Raw genomic sequence first — 20,000 nt, 5'->3', positions numbered from 1 at the left:
CTGGGCGCCCAGTGATTTCTCGCGAAAACTTTCGCGTCAGAACTCCGCGCGCCCATCCAAATTGTAGTAATTCCGCGCCTCGGCTTTTTGCGTAGATATCTGTTGCGTGTCCCGCATGGATAATTCGCGAGGCGTTGGATCGAAAGTTGCAATCAGAGCGACGGTAAAGTAACAACGAGGAACGGCACGATCGCGGGATCGGAGAAGCGACTATGTAGTTTGAGTGGTTACCGGCCTTTGGTCGCATCGAGATCGATCCGCCGTGGTCTCGGTCTCGGCGAGTAATTAAATCATCGACAAAACGATTAATTAACCGATACAGAGGGGATCGTAGACAGCGAGGAAGGAGTCGGGTCCGCTTTTTGTGCCCTGTAATCGCCGGTTCTTAATAAATCGAAGTCGCGCAATAACCTGCCGTAGAGCACCTGCTAATTGCTTAATTTCCCTCTCCCACTCGATCCTCTTTTTGCCAGCTTTCCTTTTATCCGGCGTACAGTCTACGCGCTCGTCCAACAAAGGGTTGATCTACGCCTGGGTCTTTAATCTTCTCGCGTTGGCGACGTAAGTGGGCGAAACTTTGACGATCTTTTGCGAGGAAACTTCTTTTAGACCTTACCCTGTTGCCAAGTAGAATGAATCGAAATTAAACCTGCCATTTAAGAACCTAAGCATGAAGCTGCATTCGAACCTCAATCTTTTTGCCGAATTTCTAAATAATCACCACAGTGTTCTCCAATACTTTCTAAATTATTTAAAGGTATCCACGGAAAGCCACGACCCACACCTTCCATAGTTCCGCGAATCCATTTCTCATTGCACGACTATCACGCGTCACCAACGCAGCCGACTGTGGACTATAGACGCGAACTTCGGCCAGCAAAAAAGCCCCAGCCAAGGAATCCCGTAATTACGTGCTCGCAGGCGAGAGACAGCGCCCCCCGATGCCGCGGATAACACGCCGAATCCGTTGACTTCGGCCCGACAGGGTGGCTGCACTAGCGAGCGCAATCAATGGGAGTAAACGCGCGCGTTCAGCGAGCTGGCATTGTTGCGCGGCCATTGTTCCCAGCCAGGTGATTGTTGCATTATCCCCGCATTATCGAGCCTTATTACCAGGCGAGTTTCAAGTCCGCCATTCAAAGCGGCTTACGTAGAATGCGACGACGATCGCGCGCGGCGATTTCGCAATCACGCGGTGCGCCTGAATCGATGAGACGGCTGGTGCAATGGGATAGGTACACTGTATAAACTGTACTCGATGCTGGCAACACCTCGGCATTCGGGGTTCCGAGAATCGCAAGAGTCTGAGGATGCCTGGAGGGAAAGATCGCGCGGCGATCGACGAGGATGATGACGAGTAGAAGGGGGACACGTCGAACGGGTCGAAATGATGATAAATGAGGCTTCAGGGAAAGACGTCGGCAATAACAGGGTACAAGGCACGAACAAGTTACCCGCTCGTTTTTTAATCCCGAGGACGTTCCAGCCGGGGCTACTTTTCAACGAGGCGTCGACGTTTTATGCATTAAATCGCGATGCACCGTGGCTACCGATCGATTTGCACCGACCTGCTCCTTTTGCGACCCCTTCGTCCCCCCGACGCTCTTCTAACTCCCCTCTACGCGGTTTTATCCCGCGGCTACTGCACCTTACGACGTGAGCTTCATTAGCATTTTATGGAATGTATCGTCGCGCGGGTCACGATGTTCCAGCGGCTGCTTATACCGTTCAGGACCGCGGGGCGAGAAGCGAAAGCTTGTGCGCGGCGGTTTAAGAGGGTAATCTACCCAAAAATTCTATTTTCTTTTTGTTTGATTTTCAAATATTTTAGGGTTTCGAAAATATGTCTCTAAAATATTAAGGTGAAATTCGAAAAACTCACAGAGTTATAGGGGTTTAAGGCCGCAGCGTGGCCGGCAGTCGTTCCCGCGACCCTTGTATCTAAAGAGGCTATGAATGCCAGCAGAGAAGAGAGAGCTGCCCAACATGATTTTTTTGAAGCTCAGGAAGGCTTCCTCTACGGTCCTGGTATACCAGATTAGGGATAAGTTGCAGAAATTAGTTGTTATCTACCTAAACTTCAGTCATATAGGTCGTACTGCATGAAAACTTTAAACGCGTTTTTCTCGAAACAAGTTTTTTAGATCGGGCGCACATTTTTCTCAAAAACTACTGGACCGATTGAGCTAAAATTTGACACACATTCAAAGTGAATCTGTACCTATAGCTGGAACTAGAATTATATCAATAGTTTCAGTACAACCTCCCCCACACCTTGTTTTAGCTCAAGAAAAGTCGAAAAAATGAAATATAAATTTTTAACCAGCTGCGATTTCGGTAACAATGTCCGGACTTGGTTATACCTAGTCCGGGCGATAACTACACTCATATAGATTAAAGGAATCTTTGGTACTTTCGTTTCAGATGACTATGACGGCCGCAATTCGTGCGCCCGATGGGGCCGGTTTTTGATGACATGACTTGCGCTTCGGCGTGTGACTTGTACAAATTTCAATATAATGCATTCCAAAAATTTGTGTTGATACTTCAAACACTACTAAATATGTGTGCAAAACCCCTGCCGTGTAGGCGCGATAGGTTTTCCAGAATTAATTTCCAAATATCATCTTCGAAAACGAGTGTCTAGACTAGAATACCCCCGTAAGAGTCTCCATTGGGGGGCTGCGCGAAAATTGCGTATGTAGTTAGCTCCGCGACTACCTTCCCCGGTTCCTTGGAACCCCGTGGGCATCTGCTGGCTCACTGCGGCCACATTTCGCGGGTGAATGGCACGAGGAACCTTCCTGCTGCACTCTCGTGGGATCATCAGAGCTGCCGCATTCGACCAGCGGCAGAACGCAAGATCGTGGCAATAACAATTAAAAGGGAGCCTTTACGGGGGCGGAACGACGTCGTTACGGAGGACATCGACGACCGTGGAAGCCATCCCGGGAGCGCGTGAATGGTTTATTCTCGGGCTGACGGTGCAATTCCCTCGCTGGTGTCTCGCTCGATAACGCGCTCGCGGAAGACGAGCGTACGCGTAGCTGTGCATCGGTACTTACGAACAACACCACGTTGTAAATGTGAAGGACGTATTTGAGGAAGTTGACGGAGCAGCAGCCGTCGTCTCTGGTCCTCAGCCTGGTGGAAGTGCCGGGCAGCCTCTCAGCGCTTTTAGCCATGATTGCTCGATTCGTTTCTTCGCGTGTCTCCGTGCTGGTCGTCGTCGTCACCTCGTCACTGACTCTGCAAGCACACGAAATTCAACCGGATTAGGGATCATCCCGCGGAACAGTCATCCTCTGGGGGGGATTGCAACGGAACGATCGAGCCGCCCGACGGGACTCGATCGAGCCGCTGCGACGAAATTGCATTTCTCGCCGCGACCTATCCCCGACGAATCCTCGTGCTCGGAATTCTTCGGGGGAGCATCCCCTGCGACGAAGGAACGGTAAATCTATCTTCGAGCGTGCTCTCGGGGTCCCTGGCGATCGGCCAGCGGACACCACGCACCGCTGCACTTCCTACCAAGTGCAGTCCTCTGCAGGTAAGGAGATCGCGTCGATTTCACTTTGCGTCTGATTCGAGTATCATTATGGCTCGGTTCCCTACCCGGAGTCCTTTCTAATCGGACTCCATAGGCCACGTTGAAACTTGTGGAAATTGGCGGAGCATGCGGAAAGAAAGGTGGCGCAACGGAAGAGGATAAAGTAGTAGCGACATGCAGTCACTAAATCGAATGAAATCGGGAGGCAGCTTTCAAAAGGGAGGGATGGACAGCGATCAAGGAACCGGAAGTAACTTGGTCGCTGCTCAAAGGGGAAGCTTTGGCACGGTACCATTGCTAACGTCGTTCCACCTTGCCAAGGAACGTCGATCTTTCTGTGTACCGGCACGTTGCTGTGGTCGATCGACCTCCCTTTTCCTCGTTTCCTCTATCCTCCCTTCTACCTACGCGGTAACCCTGTTCCCCAGCCCCCGTTGCATAAAAAGGTGCGCGAACAGGGGCAAAATTTCAGCGAAGAAACGATCGTTCAGCCGCGACAACAGAGAACAGAGATCGATTAGAAAGCACGAGAATGGAGAGGTTAGGTGCTGGCTAATTGTGGCGCGGCAATTGCAGCGATCGAGTATCCGCGAAGCCTGGAATAAAGGGGTAATTGCGCGGCGGGGGTCAAGCCGTTGATCGTTGCGGGCCGGATTTTGGTTAACCGCGGGGTGAATTCAAAAGGATAAATGCCGGGCTAATGAGAATGAAGGGCGGAGAGGGGAATGGCCAGACACAGGCGATGAGGAGGTGGAGGCTGGAGACGGTCGAGAGCGGAGAAAGAGGAAGGCGATTGCAGCGGGTACGCGGCCGAGAAACCCGAGCAGGGAAGATGAAAGAAGAGAAACCGCGAAATTAAATGGGTGTGACCCGTCTCTTTCGTGTGGGCGAAGTAGTTTCGACCGCGAGGAGAGCATAAAGGAAAGTTCCCCGCCCGGATGTGTGCGCATTTTTTTCTCTCCCCGCGCAAGGCTTGGAGCGTTTAATGCGCCGGTAGGCTGGATATCGTCCACCGGTTATTGGCCCCCGGATGGTTATTGGTTATTATTCCCGCGCGCGGGGTAAATGCACCCCGACGCGCCACAGTGGCCAAAAACCACTCGACAAATGGCTCCTCTCGGCTCTTTTCCCCACGTTTCAGCGTCCATCTCTCTTACCGGGCTCTGAAAGCGATCGCACGCTCGGTCGGCGAACACCTATCGCGCTCCAGTAGCGAGTTATCTTTGGGAACTCGTTCCCCAGAGCACATACTGCCTCCTTCTACAAACACTCCACCGGAGATTCGAACAGTTCACGAAATGAATCGAGATCTTTGAGTTCTGCTGCTAACGATGGAGCGAGGGAGGATCAAATACACTCGGTAAAGTGAAACCCGCGAGTCCTGCGATTGTTTACGCAGCCTACTTTCGGAATTCCATGACGAAATTGAAGTGATCAACTGTCTGGAGCCCTGGCCACTCGTGGCTCGTGCAATCTTTCATGTTCCCACCGTGAAATTGCGCTCGTTAGTTCTACAAAGCGTATCGAACCGTTCCTGCTACACGTTCCTTATCCACTTCCAGCCCGCAGGATACTGTACAACGATTCTTACCCAGGAAATTTCACAAATGATAACTTTCGCGCCATTACGTTGCAACGAGCGCGCAGGAAGAAAGAAGGCCCCCGTAGCAAAGTTCCCCAGAAGTGTCGTCCATTACGACAACGTCCCGACTGGAGAACGCAGATATGGATCACGGAAGATTGTGGTAAACAACGTAGTTCTGCCAGACGAAAAACTCGAATAGATCAAGAGAGGCAAGACAGCTAGGAAAGAGAATCACGAGCGGAGAGAAACTTACTACTTCCGCTTGACGTGTAGCTGCGGGGAGGGCCGCCGCGTGCTTTGTCTTAAGGGATTGCTTCTGGGGGGAATATTTAAATGTAGCGTTCAGAGATAAGGAACGGGCCTGGTGCCGCGAATATCCTCGATCTATCCACCGAGTGAACGTCCCTCTCTTTTTGGGACGTTGGAAAGGAGAACTAGCTTCCCAGCGCGAGGCAAAAATTTCGACTACGTCGAAATTAGAGCTTGAATAGGTTTTGAAAATAACTGTTTCAAACTGTTATATAAATGTTCTGACTGAAAAAGTTATGAAGAACCTTTCCCATACTTATTTCCCAGACGCATTTTGTTTCTTCCATATTTTGTATTATATAATAAACAAAATTCTTAATTATTTTTGGTGCTTTTACTTTAAAATAGATATATAACGTGTGGTAATGTTAAATTGGTCTATTTTAAAGTAAAAGCACCAAAAATAATTAAGAATTTTGTTTATTATATGCTACAAATATTATATATATTATACATAAAATATATTGGTGTTTCTCGTTAATTTCGTATTTTTGCGTTTGGTTCCAAACTTATTGCCAGGGGTTGTATAGTTGTAATATGTTGTGATTTCATTTACTGTAAAACTCTGTACAATCGTTACAAGAAGCGGTTCTATAACCGCTTTGTAACTTATATAGAACCTAAAAAATAAAAGTTATAGAACCTAAAAAATAAAAGTTATAGAACCTAAAAAATAAAAGTTATAGAGCTATATAGGAACCACAACTTATACTTATATAGTCTGATATTTAGGTTCTTTATAACGGTTATTCCGAATAAAGGTTCTTCCTAACTCTTTGAAGAACCGAAATCTTTATAATAACGGTTTCAAGCCCTGGTCGAAATAGCTGCTCCAACTGGTTGCAGGCGAGCGCACCTCGGCGATAATGGACGGGAAAATAATCAACGCCGGTGACAGGAAAAAGAATCCAACCGCCACGCGCCACTCACCCAATAAGGCGGTTCGACTCGACCCACGTGCCTACGAACTTAGGCACACCGGACGCCCACGCGCGCGAACCAGCGACCCACGTTCGCGATGACGCATCGATATGCATCTCGAATCTGTTTTTACAGACGGGATAGAAGAAATAAACCGACCCGTATTGATGAGCCGGTCTGTCTCGCGGACAAGGCACTGCGCGCGTCCACGATCTCTCTGCTTGCTCGATTTACGGCGCAGTCGATTAATTCCGGTCGAACTTCGCGTAGCCTGGTCCCGAGTAAGTACTTCATCATCCAAGCGGTTGCGGACTTCGCGGGTCGCGAGCGATCCGCGAGATCCCATGGGAAAAATCTCCCACCGGGGCTGGTTGGAATTCCGCTCGGTCCTTTTGTCGGGGTGGCTCGCTATAATTCTTGGAGGGCTGCGTTAATCGTCAAGTTGACACGTGGGTGCCCACCACCCCTTATCGAAAACCATGTCTCATAATATATCAGCGACGACAGCGGGGCTGTCGTTCCGATCCCTTCCCATCAATTTGCCGCAGTGCCGTGTTCCCAGCATAGACATATCCTCATTTATCCCAATGTCCTACACGTCGACAGCCAATTTGCTAATCGAGCCAATCATCCAATCGCATTAACCTTGCCGGCCACTCAGAGGCCCCCGGTGGCCGTTTTATTGGACGGTTCCTGCGACAGGTCTCGCGCTCGCGAGGCATCGCCGTCCAAGGTGCAAAACCTTCTGTTCACCACCCACGCGCCGCCGGGCCCACCTTTTCCAAGCCCTTTAGGCGCGAGCGAATCTTTATTCCGGCCACGCTCGCGGCGCAGCTTTTATTTAAACGAACGACTTTCGAATGGACTCAAGGGCCGCGGCGAATGGCATGCTCGAGCAGGAACGCGTACGCGTACGCGTCGCAGATCATGCGGGCGGTAGGGTCACGTATCGACGGGGACGTAAAGCGGAAGGTGCTCGTACGGTCGATTTAAAACGGAACCGTAATCTGAACGCTGGCCTCCTTCCCTTTATCCCGCGACCTCCGACCCCCGTAAAATTCCGTCGATAAAGGCGGAACGGCCGGGAAGAGTAACGGAGCAGATTGGCTGGTTTTACGCGATCGGTCGTTAAATCGCTAGTCGAACATTCTTTTGAGAAAAAAAAAGAAGGAATCCCTGAAGACAAAAGGTGCTCGTCGTCGGGGCTCGGGGAGTCGCCTCTTCCTTGGTAACAAAAGACTCTATCCTCTTTATAGGATTCCGGCCCTCTTAAATCTCGCGAGATATTCCAGCTCTCGCAATCGGAGATACCGGGCTGTAAAAGTAGCGCTTTATCGTATCACCCTGTATATACTTTTTATGCGTCAGATCCATTCCCTTTCGTATCGATCCCACGCGCCTTAGACTATTCTCCTCAGGCATCTCGGTCCGTTCCTTCCTCCATTCATGCTTACCGCCGTGCATTAATTACACTTTTCTCGATCCAATTACACGCGCGGCTATCGGCTGCGCCTTGTACGTATCATTCATATCGATCGGTCCGCTTGACGGGGACGAAGGAGTGCAGATCGACGCGGTATCGGTTTCATTGCCGCGTTCGATTTACGGCCGGCGATTCTACCGCAGGTTGCCAGCGTGCACCAGCTGGAGCAGCAGCGTGCACCGTTGCGCACGGAAAACTGCACGGGGCAGGCCGACGAACGAGTACGTCGGCCCACGCCATCCGCCTCTGCGTGCAATTGCACCGCGCTGCACCGTGGAAAATTGGATAATGCGGCCGTGCAGGAATAAGCGGAATCCATCAGCGGCTATCGCGCGGCCTGGCCATCTTCCCCCCCATCTGCTGGTCAGCAGGGTCGTTTCGAATTCCCATCGATACCCCCCACGTCGATGAAAATCGTCTTCTCCGTCGCTTTTCGGTTACCCGGTGCACCCACTTCCATATGGAAAGGAAATTCCTCGAGCAGCGAGCAACGTTCAATTTCGCTGCGCCCCACAGTGGTTCCAAAGTGCCTTTTTGTGGACAAAATTCCGTATCTCCGTCGATTCTCAACCGATTTTTTATTTTTTTGCTCGTTTTCTCGGGGATTAAATTTGCTAAAATGTCAAACAGTAGTTTCACAAAATTTTCTTTAGGGATTAAAAAAAAAAATTCTGAAATATTGGTTCCGAAATAACGAGTTTATTAACCTTTTTTTTCATTTAGTTAGTCTTCTTCCATATATTCTACACCTTCTTTATAATTAGACAAAAAATATTTTGCGCCTTTTTCAAGTGCAACAAACGGAGTTGGCCATTGGGACCTCAAAATCAAAATTAAAGGATCCGATGATATTAATAAATTATGCGATTCGATAAAGTTTTACTTACTAATAAACAATAATAAAAACGTAAAAAAATAAATCATGGTTTTGACTTTCTGCAATAATTCTGAACGCTATTAGGTTGTATATTCATACATTAAATTGATATTTCAGACGGTTCTGGTTGTAGTAAACTCGGTAGACATTCCAAATTTTCAGCCATTGTAAAGTTGTATTTTAAACATTCTGACTTGTCAACAAATCGCCTGTTTTATGTTTCCGCTATTGCCAAGTACCAATTAAAGATTTTACTTAAAAAAAAAACTACTTAGATAAGCAAAATCTTATCAAATTAGCCCCAAAGATTGTTCTACTAAAGTTTTCATCCAACTTTTTCAAAAAAAAGATAGAAAAACATGTTTTGGTCGCAATTCAGGTATTTGATATTGTAGCAAATTTAATCAGCGACAAAACGAGCAAAAAAAAATCAAAAATCGGTTGAAAATTGACGGAGATACGGAATTTTGTCCACAAAAAGGCACTTTGGAACTACTGTGCACCCCTTTCCCCGGTTGGAGATTTATGGCCGTGCTGCGAGGAAGAAGTCGATGGTCGCCAGGACGGGCAACAAACTGCGCGTTAATAACTTGTTAGCATCGGTGGTATAAGTTACCGTCGACGGGAGCTTCTAAAACTCAAAGTGCGCCGTGGAAGTTGCTTCTTTTAATCGCGTCCCGGGCTGCAGGATGTACGAAGAGTTAAGGACACCATTTCTCACCGGCCTCTTTTTAACGCCGCGCGCCCTTTTTAACAGAGGAATCGGGGAACACTTGGTTAGCGTCGCTTCCTGCAACACCGAGCAAGGGGGACGTAATTAACGTTTATAAACCGTCGCCCTCCCCGGAATAAAGTGCCCCCGGGCCGAATATGCAGGCACGTCCGTAGGTGTACGGAAGTTACGGCCGCGTTATTTATCACGTTATTGCGCTGAATATCGCCCGCCACCTGCGAGTAACACGCGGGGGCATTTTGGCGATCGTAAAGGACACTCGTTTCGTCCTTACGTCGCCGCCGCCTCGAAATACGAGGCCCGGGGGTAGTTACGCGCACGCTGCCCCCTCGTGAAAATCCTCCCGCCGTCGTCGAGTGTCCTCTCTCGCGAATGGACCAATCCCGGAGCGACCGGGTCCTTTTCGGGCCCTCCATCGGTGTTTTCACGATCCCAAGTAGACGGATGAATTTTCCTCGCTATTTAGTGCGATCGGCGAACAAATCCTGCTGCTCGAACGACTCTCGTTTCCTCCCATCGCTACTAAGCGTGCACGGGTGCACGTGTGCGTGGGTGGAAGTGAAAAGTGTCGATGACACGGGAAATACTTGCTCCTGGCGATTAGCCGGCAGGAATATCTTGAGTACACGGAAACCGGATCGGAGAGTCAAGCGACCTTTCTTCCCACTGCGTGCGCGCTTAGTTTCGACGAGTCGATTAAGACAGTATTTCCACCAATTAAGGACGATGGATGACGGTGACTCGAGCTAATCCATCATCCTTGAACCGTACATAATAATTTAACGTCAAGGCTGACGCTTCTCGTCTAATATTAAATATTAAATCCTCCCAAGTGACTGCAGAGCAGTGCCGTCCATAAGAATTTCGGATCGTAGCTAATTACCGCGGTGTCTAAATGCAAAGAGTAATCGACACGGAGCAGGAAGAGACTAGATCGCAGGGGGAAACAGCAAACAACGTCCGCCTGCGGAGAGGATTTCGAGTTTGCTAATATCGCATGCTCGGGGTGCAAGCTTAAGCTGCAGGCCGCGGCGAGTACTAATTTAATTAAAACGTCCCGGCCGCTACTAATACTCGTTAAATAACTGCCACTACGTAATTACACGCGGAAGGAAAACAGTCGTTTACTTTAGCGCGGAAACTTGTAAACCCTCGTTCGCGTTTTAATCTTCCGAGCCGGGTTCCTTCGCGGCGACCGGTTCCGTCAGAAAAATGGCCCAGTTCTTGCGACTTCCTCGCCAGCAATCGGTCAACACTTCATTCATCTCACTTAAACCCTGCACTGGGTGGATTAATTTCTTCCTTCCCATCATTACACGATCTCCAATCAAAACTGCTCTTCCTAATTATTCATCGATGTTATTCTACATTTTCCTTAACCCGTTACGCGCGACCTCCATCGCATTCCCAGCGACGTCTTGGGAGGACGGGCCCGCGGGAAACTTGCGGGAAAAGGGCGAGATGGATGTCGGAGATAGCTGAGCTGTGACGGGGGTTAAAAGTTGAAGCGACTTGGGAGCGAGCGCGGGGCAATCTGGCCGGGGCAAATCGCGGGGCAACGACGCGGCCAACGAGTGCAATCTCTGCTTCGGGGATACAGTCACTTTCTTCCTCCCTCCCACGCGCCGGCTCGCCCTTCTCTCTCCCCTCTCGCTGCGGGGGACGTTAAAATGGGGAAAGTTGAGGGAAGAGATTATGGCGAACGGACACGAAACATTGCGTCGTTGGCTGCGCAGATGCTGCCGAACAACCTGCTTGCTCCCGCGTAACGACTTCCAGCAACATCCAGGCCGAGCGTGCTCGGAGATTGCTCGCGAACAGCAACGCGAAAGCGGCTGTTAGCGCGTACCTACGTACGCGAGAGGTGGCGGTCGGCTGGTGCCGGACAAACGGCTGAAATATTCGGTGGGAGCCGCGGTTCGCGTATTTGCATAAACGAATGCTGACGAGCACGGAAATTCCGGGGAAAATCGTGGGCCCACGTGCGTCGCGCCGCTGTTCCCTCTTGTTTGCCTGTGTTACAAACGACATGTTGTCGATACGCACGCGGGCGAATCAGAGAAGACAAACCAACGAGATTTTCTAACGGTGAATAAATATCCACCAATTCACTTTCCCTGCTACAGGTTGGAATCTCTGATGTTATCTACTCACAAGGGGAGGACACCACGTGGTAGACACCGATTTTGACGAGCCTTGGCACGATGGATCTATGTCGAAAATAAGTAAATAGTTGTCGAGATACTTACATGGAAATTATTAAAAATTTCATAGTGGCCGTGGGATTTTAGTGGGTAAAAATCCCACAACTACCCTGGCGCCCCGGGGGAACTCTCTTCTGGAGGCGTCGGGGGGCCTTTTGAAGATGTCTCCACGTTAAAAAAACTTTATAAATTTTTTTTATAAATTATTTCTTTTAGAATTTTGTTTACTAAAATTTTTTTCCTCTAAAATCCCACCGCCACTATGAAATTTTTAATAATTCCATGTAAGTATCTCGACAGCTATTTACTTATTTTCGACATAGATCCATCGTGCCAAGGCTCGTCAAAATCGGAGTCTACCACATGGTGTCCTCCCCTTGTTAGCTGCAAAGATTTGTTCACTGACTTGTCTCCAAAGAAGGAGACGCAGAGGGGATAGCGCTCACCTTAGTTCGAAACAATAGTTCGGAATAAGAGATCTCGCAGGATCGGCTTTGGCGACATTGGTAAGGTGGCTGGCCAGTAGCGCAGAGGATCCGAGGATCACGGGTTCAAATCCCACTGCACCAAGGCCCGTTTTTTTCATGGCTCCCGAACATATATGCATTACGAAACCTATTTCTACAATACTGCGCACTATGTAGGTATAGGTACATACAAGTACCAGAAAGAGAACCGCTCGCTGCTGCATTTCTTCGGGAATCGAACGTCTCAACTTACGGCATGTACGTGTTTCCTCGAAGATCGTACGATCGATCGTTCAAGTGACTGTCGAACGCGGGGTCAATAAGCTGATGCCACGTTGCGCAAATATTTGACCTGGCCAACCGACACGTCCCGTCCACGTGTTGGATTCATACTGATGCTGCTGAATCTCATTCTCCGCGCACTTTGGACTTCACTGAATCCGAAAATCTGCGACCCTGCGAATTTGCAGCTGGGAAATGTATGGGAGCTTTACAATCCTCTCTAAACTTCACGGCCTAGTTTACAGAGAGGAGGATGGTGAATCGATTCGGGAATCTCCAAGATTGCCGAGGAATTGTTCTAAGACACCACCCCGTCCATCTTTCACCAAGCAGGTAGCTAGCAAATTGTTTAGTCAGAAATGGAGCGTACGAGGGAATCTCCTTCGCGGTTGCAGCCCCGCGAGAGAAAGAAGGCTCGACAGAAGAGCAAACAAAACAGCATCGAGAGACGGCTGCTTGAAAGCGGCAGCCTCCGAGTTCGCCGAATCCATTAAGTCCCGCAGTTTGAATACCCCTATACAGCATACGAGTCGAAATGCCCGAGTGTACGGAGCCCTCGAATGGATGCTTCCGGAAGCTGGGCCAAGTTTATCGGCTCTGTTCCTCGAGACGCTTAAAATTTCCCGATTCCTGTTTGCACGGAACGGGAACGATACACACCTAGGGACCTGGGCGGGCTCGACACGCTCGACGCAGCACGACATTAGAAACCAAATCGGAAGCCCGGCCAAGCGATTGAAATTCAAATCCTTGAAATATGTCACGTGCAGGTTCCTTCCTCGTTGAAAATCAAATCGTCCAATAAAAATGTCCCGCCAGATTACAGAATAAATAATCCACGTTTCGCAGCCCCCGGAGCACGAGTTCCCCCTGCAATGGGCGCGATCGAAGGGAGAGGAAGACATCCGGTGCCCCGTCGGGCCGCAGAGTGGAGAATGCTAATTAACGTCACTTACGATCCGACAAATTTCACCCGATCGCGGGGCAATTACTTTGCCAGCCTCGCTAACGAATTCTACACACGTCTCTCGATTCCCTCCACCCATGGCTGGGGATTGGAGAGGGTTGGAGCGAAGAAAAGGGAGATGAACAAAGGTGTGCGAGCAGAAACGATTCAATCGGACTAAAACGAGCTTCTCTGCTCGCGGAGGAACGTACCAAGAGAAAAAGCGCGCTTCCGCTGGCCCCCCGTCTTCGAGGGAGACTCCTTAAGAGAAAAACCTGCAGATTTCCTGTTTTTCGGCGTGGCACTTATGCTTCCCCTCTGGAGCTTCCATTTCATCATCGTCGAAGCGCAGCTTTTAGATTCGCGGGCGGAAATCTGACGGTGCCGAGTGACGTTCGTTCTAAGATGGGAATAAGTGCGAAGTACATGCACGCCCGGCTTACGTATCGCGATTCCGTCGCTCTGCCGACAATAAGGTGTCGAGGAAGAGGAATTAAAATCTTTACGACCGCTTCTCGCAGCTGGTAAGAGGATCAGTCTCGTTTCGTCGCGCTTAAAATTCCGTTTCCGGCTTTGCATGCAAAGTTTGACGAGCTGGGGAGCGCACCCTCCGCCCCGACGTCTATTTCCGCGAAGACGAAACTCGATAGAACGAGTTATCTCGAAACTTGTCGGATTAAGGGCGTAAAAGATGGAATTAAACGGGAAGGAACTTTGTGGCGTTTTCACGTCGGAACGATAGCGCCCGTTGCGTAGACATTTCTGACAAGATCGCAGGCAATCTCACGATTTCCTCTGCAACTGTTAAAGAGATTTTTTCACTTTCCCGCACGCGATGGTCGAATGGCGAAGCTGCGCGGTCCCTTTGTGACGCGAGCTAATTAACCGAATCCGTATTCTCCGGCAGCGCTGCTGGGAACGGTGCGATTATGGGGAACAGTTTGCCGGAGAAATCAGCCCGGTGAAAAGAGGAGCAGAGCGTATCATCACCGCGTCCATTGACACTTCGCGGAAACAAAGCTGGCTTTAACGAGGGAAACTTTAATTGCGTATTAATGCTCAGATAATTAGCCCGATTGTGAGCTGGAAACTTGTTAACTATCGGCTCTCCCCGTCGAAGATACCGAGAGGGGACGCGGGATTACTTGCGGCTGCAGACGAAAGAATGGAAATCCGATTGGGGGTGTAATCGGGGATTACGGTCCCGAGTTTCCCTCGCCCATCTTTTTCCCATTCTAGCCACAAACCCTGTGGATATTCACTTCTCCCTCGAGGGGAGGAATGGATGGTTATTATTCCGTCTTTTAATCGACGGAGTATTTTTGGCATTTTTTTTTTGACGAAGTACTCTGGCTTCAACAGCTTCGTGTCCATCAAAATACAGATTATCTTCGCAATTTATCCTCGCTACTGATTCTTGTCTACTGCCCATCCGTCGGAAAACAAACAGAAATGATATTTCATCCCGCGCTGCCACAGGGAAGCACATTTGTTACGGGCTGTTTGAAACGGGGCGGCTGGTTCTAATCAAAACATCGCGCACGCTTTGGCCCCGTCATTCCGTAGGATTCGCCCCCGCCGACCATTAGGAGGGAAAATAAATAACCCGTCCATCCCTCTATTCAAATGGCGATATTTCCATTCGACTCCGCCGCGGCGTACAATGGGCCGGAATAAAACGCGCCGCGACAGGAGTGTGTATATGTATATTCATCGAAGAGGCGTGCCGAGCGACGCATGCCCCGCTGCTAGGGAAACGGAAGAGCGATCTAGCGTTGACTTTCCGCGCGCAACAACAGCCCGAGAACCACCCCTCCGAGGGCCATTACTCACGCGGACGTGTCCCGCCTGTCAGGTACAATTTGTTCGACTCGCTTCTGCGAGAAGAAACGACAAACCTCGCGTTCGCTTGGTGACAGATGAGCCGCGAGAGTCGCCGGCAGAAAAAAAAAAAAAACTAAATGGTCCATGTCGACGGGAAGAGGCTAACGCTGAGGAACGTCTCCAAGGCTCCTGCTCTCATCCCAGCGTGCCGCCCTGGTAGCGATAATAATTTACGTCCCGTAGAAACAGGTCTTCTCCGCAAATTGATGATTAACGACGAAAAATCAGTAATTACGGGAGAGTTGACGCGCCTTACACAAAACTGTCCCCGTATCTAAATTTTACAATGGAAACTCATTGAAGAAAATCAAAATTTTAATACTAATCACCACTGAAAAATTAACACGAAAAAACTCCCCTTTGTTGGGAGAGACGCCTACGAGGAAGATATTTCTAGATTACAGGGGAAGATGTTAAGGAAGACGCTAATCGACGCGGAAGAAGGTAACTCCCGCCATCGTTGTGCAGGTCGATAGCAGCTTCCCTTGATCGACAACGAGGAAATTACGGTTTAACGCTGTCGCTGGGAGAGAAGGAGGCTACGACGCGAGGACAGGGCGCGTACGCCGCGAAGGGAACGCCGAGAAAATAACCCACCGGCACTTTGCAGAGGTCGACGCGTTGACTTTCAATTTCTACGATGTTCCCGGTGAACGGCGAGAGGTGGATTAAGATTTCAAAAGAAACAAACAGTGGCGTTCTTTGAGCAGGGTCGCGTGAATTGCGACAGCCGGTGGCGATTCGCCGCGGCAGAATTTTAAGCCTCGCTGCTGCTGAGGGGCTATCGGAGGCTCTTAAATTGTCTTCCGTGGAACGACGATCGTGAATGGGGGGAGGGGCTCTTCAATTTGAAAAGAAATACGTCGGGGTTGACCCACTCGGCGAGCAGCGGATAAAGGGTACCTTCTCTCTCTCTCTCTCTCTTGCGCGCGCGAGCCGGAATAAACGTTAAGATAATAATCCCCTCGATTCTAAACGAAATGCCTTCCTGCTCTGGAGCCATCACGCCTCGGCATTCATCAGTACGCCGTGGAAGAGGATCATCGGTGCACGTGGATATTCATTCAACTCGGAATGCTCTCCACCTCCCCATTCTCTTCGCCCCTCTTTCTTTTCCGTTTCAATACGATCCGGCCGCTCTCAGATAGAGTTGTCCCTACCTGCTTCCAGGCACAGAATGGCTCGATTTCAGCCGGCCTTTTTAGAATGGTAATAGACTCGCGTTACTGTACGATTTTCTTCTTTTCGCTGCAGTTATCCTCTTGAAAAATGCCTCCGCGTTATTCCCGTAGCGTATACAGCCTCGATAAGAATCCAAAGGCGCAACGGCACTGACACAGGTTCACGAGTTACGTGCCCTCTGTCCGAAATTCGATTTACCTCTGTCACCGTTTCATTAAACTACGAGCTCGCAGAGCCCCACGTTTTGAAAGCAATCGAATAACCCATTTCGCTGTGTACCGTATACGATCGGCACTGTTTCAAAGCCGATCGACGATGAACCAGAGCGTCAACACTGCTGTGACGCGCCGGCCAATCTCGGTTTAAGCTAACACGTTGTTGGCAAACGAACGCGAAACGAACCTCTGGCCGTCGACGCGACATGCACTGGGACCGACTGTCTCTTTCGGCTGTTGCACGCGCAGAAAAATTTGCGTTGGCCAGAAGAATCGCGCATGCACGAGTCGTACGTTACGTTCTAATTCTGAATCCAGCCGTTCATCATTCCTGATCATATCTACGACGCAACGGCCAACAGAGCGTCAAGCTTGCCGTTCCGAGATCGAAAGCGCTCGATGCCTGCAAACGCGCGTTGAAATCGCGATTAGAAAATGACTCGTGACGAGCGATCGTGTCCACAGCTCTTCCGCTTCCGTTAGCTCTATAAACGCACCGAGACTAACGGTAGAAGCTTCCTAAGGTTTAATCGCGCCGCGAAGGAAGCGAAGGGCGGGGAAATTCGTCGGCCTGGATAGGGGAAGCGATGAAAGGGCATTTAAAGTTTACGGACAAGCCGATTTACGCCCAGGCTAAACAAAGGCGTCGACTAGCGAGGACAAAAGCTCGAAACTTCCCTCCATTCTTCCGGGGAAGATTCTGGGGGAGTGAAAAAGCCAGAAACAGGGGTGGAGGAAAGATCGAGACGTGTTTCCCTTCCAGGGACCCCTGGAGACGGTACCTTCCCTTTCCTGCGGCCTGTCCCTTCGTTCTTTCTCTCGTCCCCTGTTGAGCTTGATAGCCAATGAGGGAGCTCGACACCTCATAGAGCAGCCCTTGCTTCAGGGACAACAGAGAACAGGGAAGCCTTTCCTCGCTTGGGTGAAGAACAGGTGCAGGATACTCATAGAGGAACTGCAGCATATTTGCAAAGTTGGTAATTTGGAATACCGAAGTATCTAATAAACTACTAACGCTCTCTAATTTGTAACACCGTAGATAGCAGGGGCTAATGACCTGTTAACTAATGACATTTGCGGATGAACCGCCATTTTAACATTTTCGAATTAATCTGCAGAATATGAAAACGTGAATCTGCAAAACTTTTCAGCAAGTATTCAATCGTTCCAATTGTGGTTAAAATATGTCGAAAGTTTATACTTAAACACTTAATATACTCATCTGCTTGCTCTTTCTATGGGTGCCTGACAGTTTTGCGTAATTTCGAGAATATAAAGTGCGACATGAAATTATAGATTTCAATGCCATGTTGCTAATTCGGAATACCGAAGGTGAAGGTAATTTTGAATATTTCGAAGCTTAGCAATGCTTTTGTTTCACGAGTAACGGATACCGCCGCGTCGGTTTGGGCCGGCGCTGGCCATTTATTAAACGATTTTTAAACGATTTTATTCAGCTTCGATTCTCTGCTTGTTTGTTTTTATGTTTGTTTGGTTCAAATCTAAAAACTCAATTTTAACCCACTTCCAACTATCCAATAGGCTTGAAACTGTGCCAGCATACGTAGTTTAGATGATAACACAAAATTATGAAAAATAACCCCAAGTGGTTTAAAAAATTACCCAGTCAACAATAAATATAACCCATAACCACAAGTCTAAACTACTTGAAATCAGTCTGTAACCACAAGTAAAACTTAGACACTAAAAAGTAAGTAATAAAAAAATATATAAAAAACTTAAGTTAAACCATTTAATTTAAAATACACCAAATTGTTTAGTTTTTACTGAATTTTAAATATAATCGTTTGACTTAAATATTACTTTTTATGTATTTTATTTACCTAAGATTGTTTCTATATTGTGATTTTTCAGCCTGATTAGATCATAAAAAAAAATAATTTTATTATCTACATGCTTTTTTTAAGTTTATAAAGTGAAGGTAAATTGGAATAGCGGTATTCCAAATTACCTGCACATTACCAAAATCGATACTTCCTCTCATTTTTCATTTAGATCAAAGTTTCAGTTACGTTTTGCTTCTTATTGTTACTGAGAGTTTAAAATGTAAAAGTTCATAAGTTTTCCTACGATGTTGTGCAGTTTTATTTGCTCCCATCCTCTGCCGTAATTTTTTCTTCGTCTTAAACAAATTGCTATTCCAAATATACTGCACTCCCTCTACTAATTACTCGGAGAATTCCTTTGAACGTTTCGAGAAACGGGTACCTGTGTAAGGAGTCACAAGATTCCATTGGGGAACGTCTCCACTCCCGGCAGTGGTGCAACGATTCAATTTGTTTCCTGATCGCTGTTTTGGCATTAACCGCTAACTATTCACCTACCACGTGCGCAACTACGAGAGAGTTGGCCTCGCCAACTTCTTCATTCGACCTCCCCAAATTCTCTTCTCCGGAACCGCTTCCCTTCGCGATTCCTTTCACCGTTTCATTTCGTTCTGCAAAGTGGAGAGGAGGTTTCAAGAGATCCGAGGAGTGCTCCATTCACTTGGGTCGCGCGCGGATCCCAGGTGTGAAAGAATATCCCCAATTTTCTCCCACCGTGGATACGGTTCTTCAGGTGTTCCGCGAGTAATTTATCGCATCCCTTTGAAAATACCGATCCGAATTCCGCCGTTTCCAATATACCCTCGCCAGAGACCAATCCCCTAGCTCCGACTCGAGCTGGAATTCGTGCCGCGTTTCGCGCCAAACAACCCTCCCCTCCCTCTCTTTTCCGCACGGTTCAACGCTGAAGGCTTGCACGCGAATGCGGCACCGTGCGCAGGCTGCAACGACGCCTCTTCCTCGCGGGTTCTTGCACCCACGAAACCCCGCGAGTTATTGAAGTCGTGTTTCAAAGCTGACTTGTTACCGACTGTCGTGCGATAATACACGGCTCAACCTGCCGAGGTGCCGTTTCGAGCACCATTCAAGGTGTCTGCCACGCGTTCGCGCTTCAAAGAGACAGCCTTGAGACGCGTGGGGTACGGAGGAGCGCATCGGAATCGCGAAAGGATGCGACTGATCGCAGCTCAAGCGAAAGGCAGGGCCGGCGGAAGCCATTACGCAAGTAATGCGCCGCATAAAGGCGCCAGCCGAAGGGGACGCTAAAAACTATATCGCAGACTTAATAAAGGAATCCAACTCCCATATAAACAAAATGTAAATGTAATTTTTTTATCGTACCTCGTAAAGGCAAAACATATTAAATAGAAAACAGGTGCAAAGATTTAGGGGCGCCAAAAATTGTCTCGCACAAGGGCGCCAAACCACCCTAATAATAGACTCGATATTGTTACGAAGTCCTTTTAATCACCCTGCAAGCGTTTGCCTTCCCTCGTCGCGTTCCCCAATACATTC

The 20,000-nt window shown here is 48.8% G+C and overlaps 1 protein-coding gene across 1 annotated transcript in view; it reads right to left on the bottom strand.

Annotated features, from left to right (window-relative positions):
- Positions 1-20,000, bottom strand: part of LOC143373176 (CD151 antigen) — a 71,990-nt gene that overhangs the window by 26,870 nt on the left and 25,120 nt on the right. Inside the window, exon 3 of the mRNA XM_076820143.1 lies at positions 3,066-3,249. Within this exon, the coding sequence (XP_076676258.1) occupies positions 3,066-3,185 (120 nt within the window). The 5' untranslated portion in view covers positions 3,186-3,249. The remainder of the gene's footprint in view (positions 1-3,065; positions 3,250-20,000) is intronic.

The sequence above is a fragment of the Andrena cerasifolii genome, chromosome 9 (genome assembly GCF_050908995.1).
Source record: "Andrena cerasifolii isolate SP2316 chromosome 9, iyAndCera1_principal, whole genome shotgun sequence".
Classification (NCBI taxonomy): domain Eukaryota; kingdom Metazoa; phylum Arthropoda; class Insecta; order Hymenoptera; family Andrenidae; genus Andrena; species Andrena cerasifolii.
This window is presented reverse-complemented; position numbering and strand designations above follow the sequence as displayed.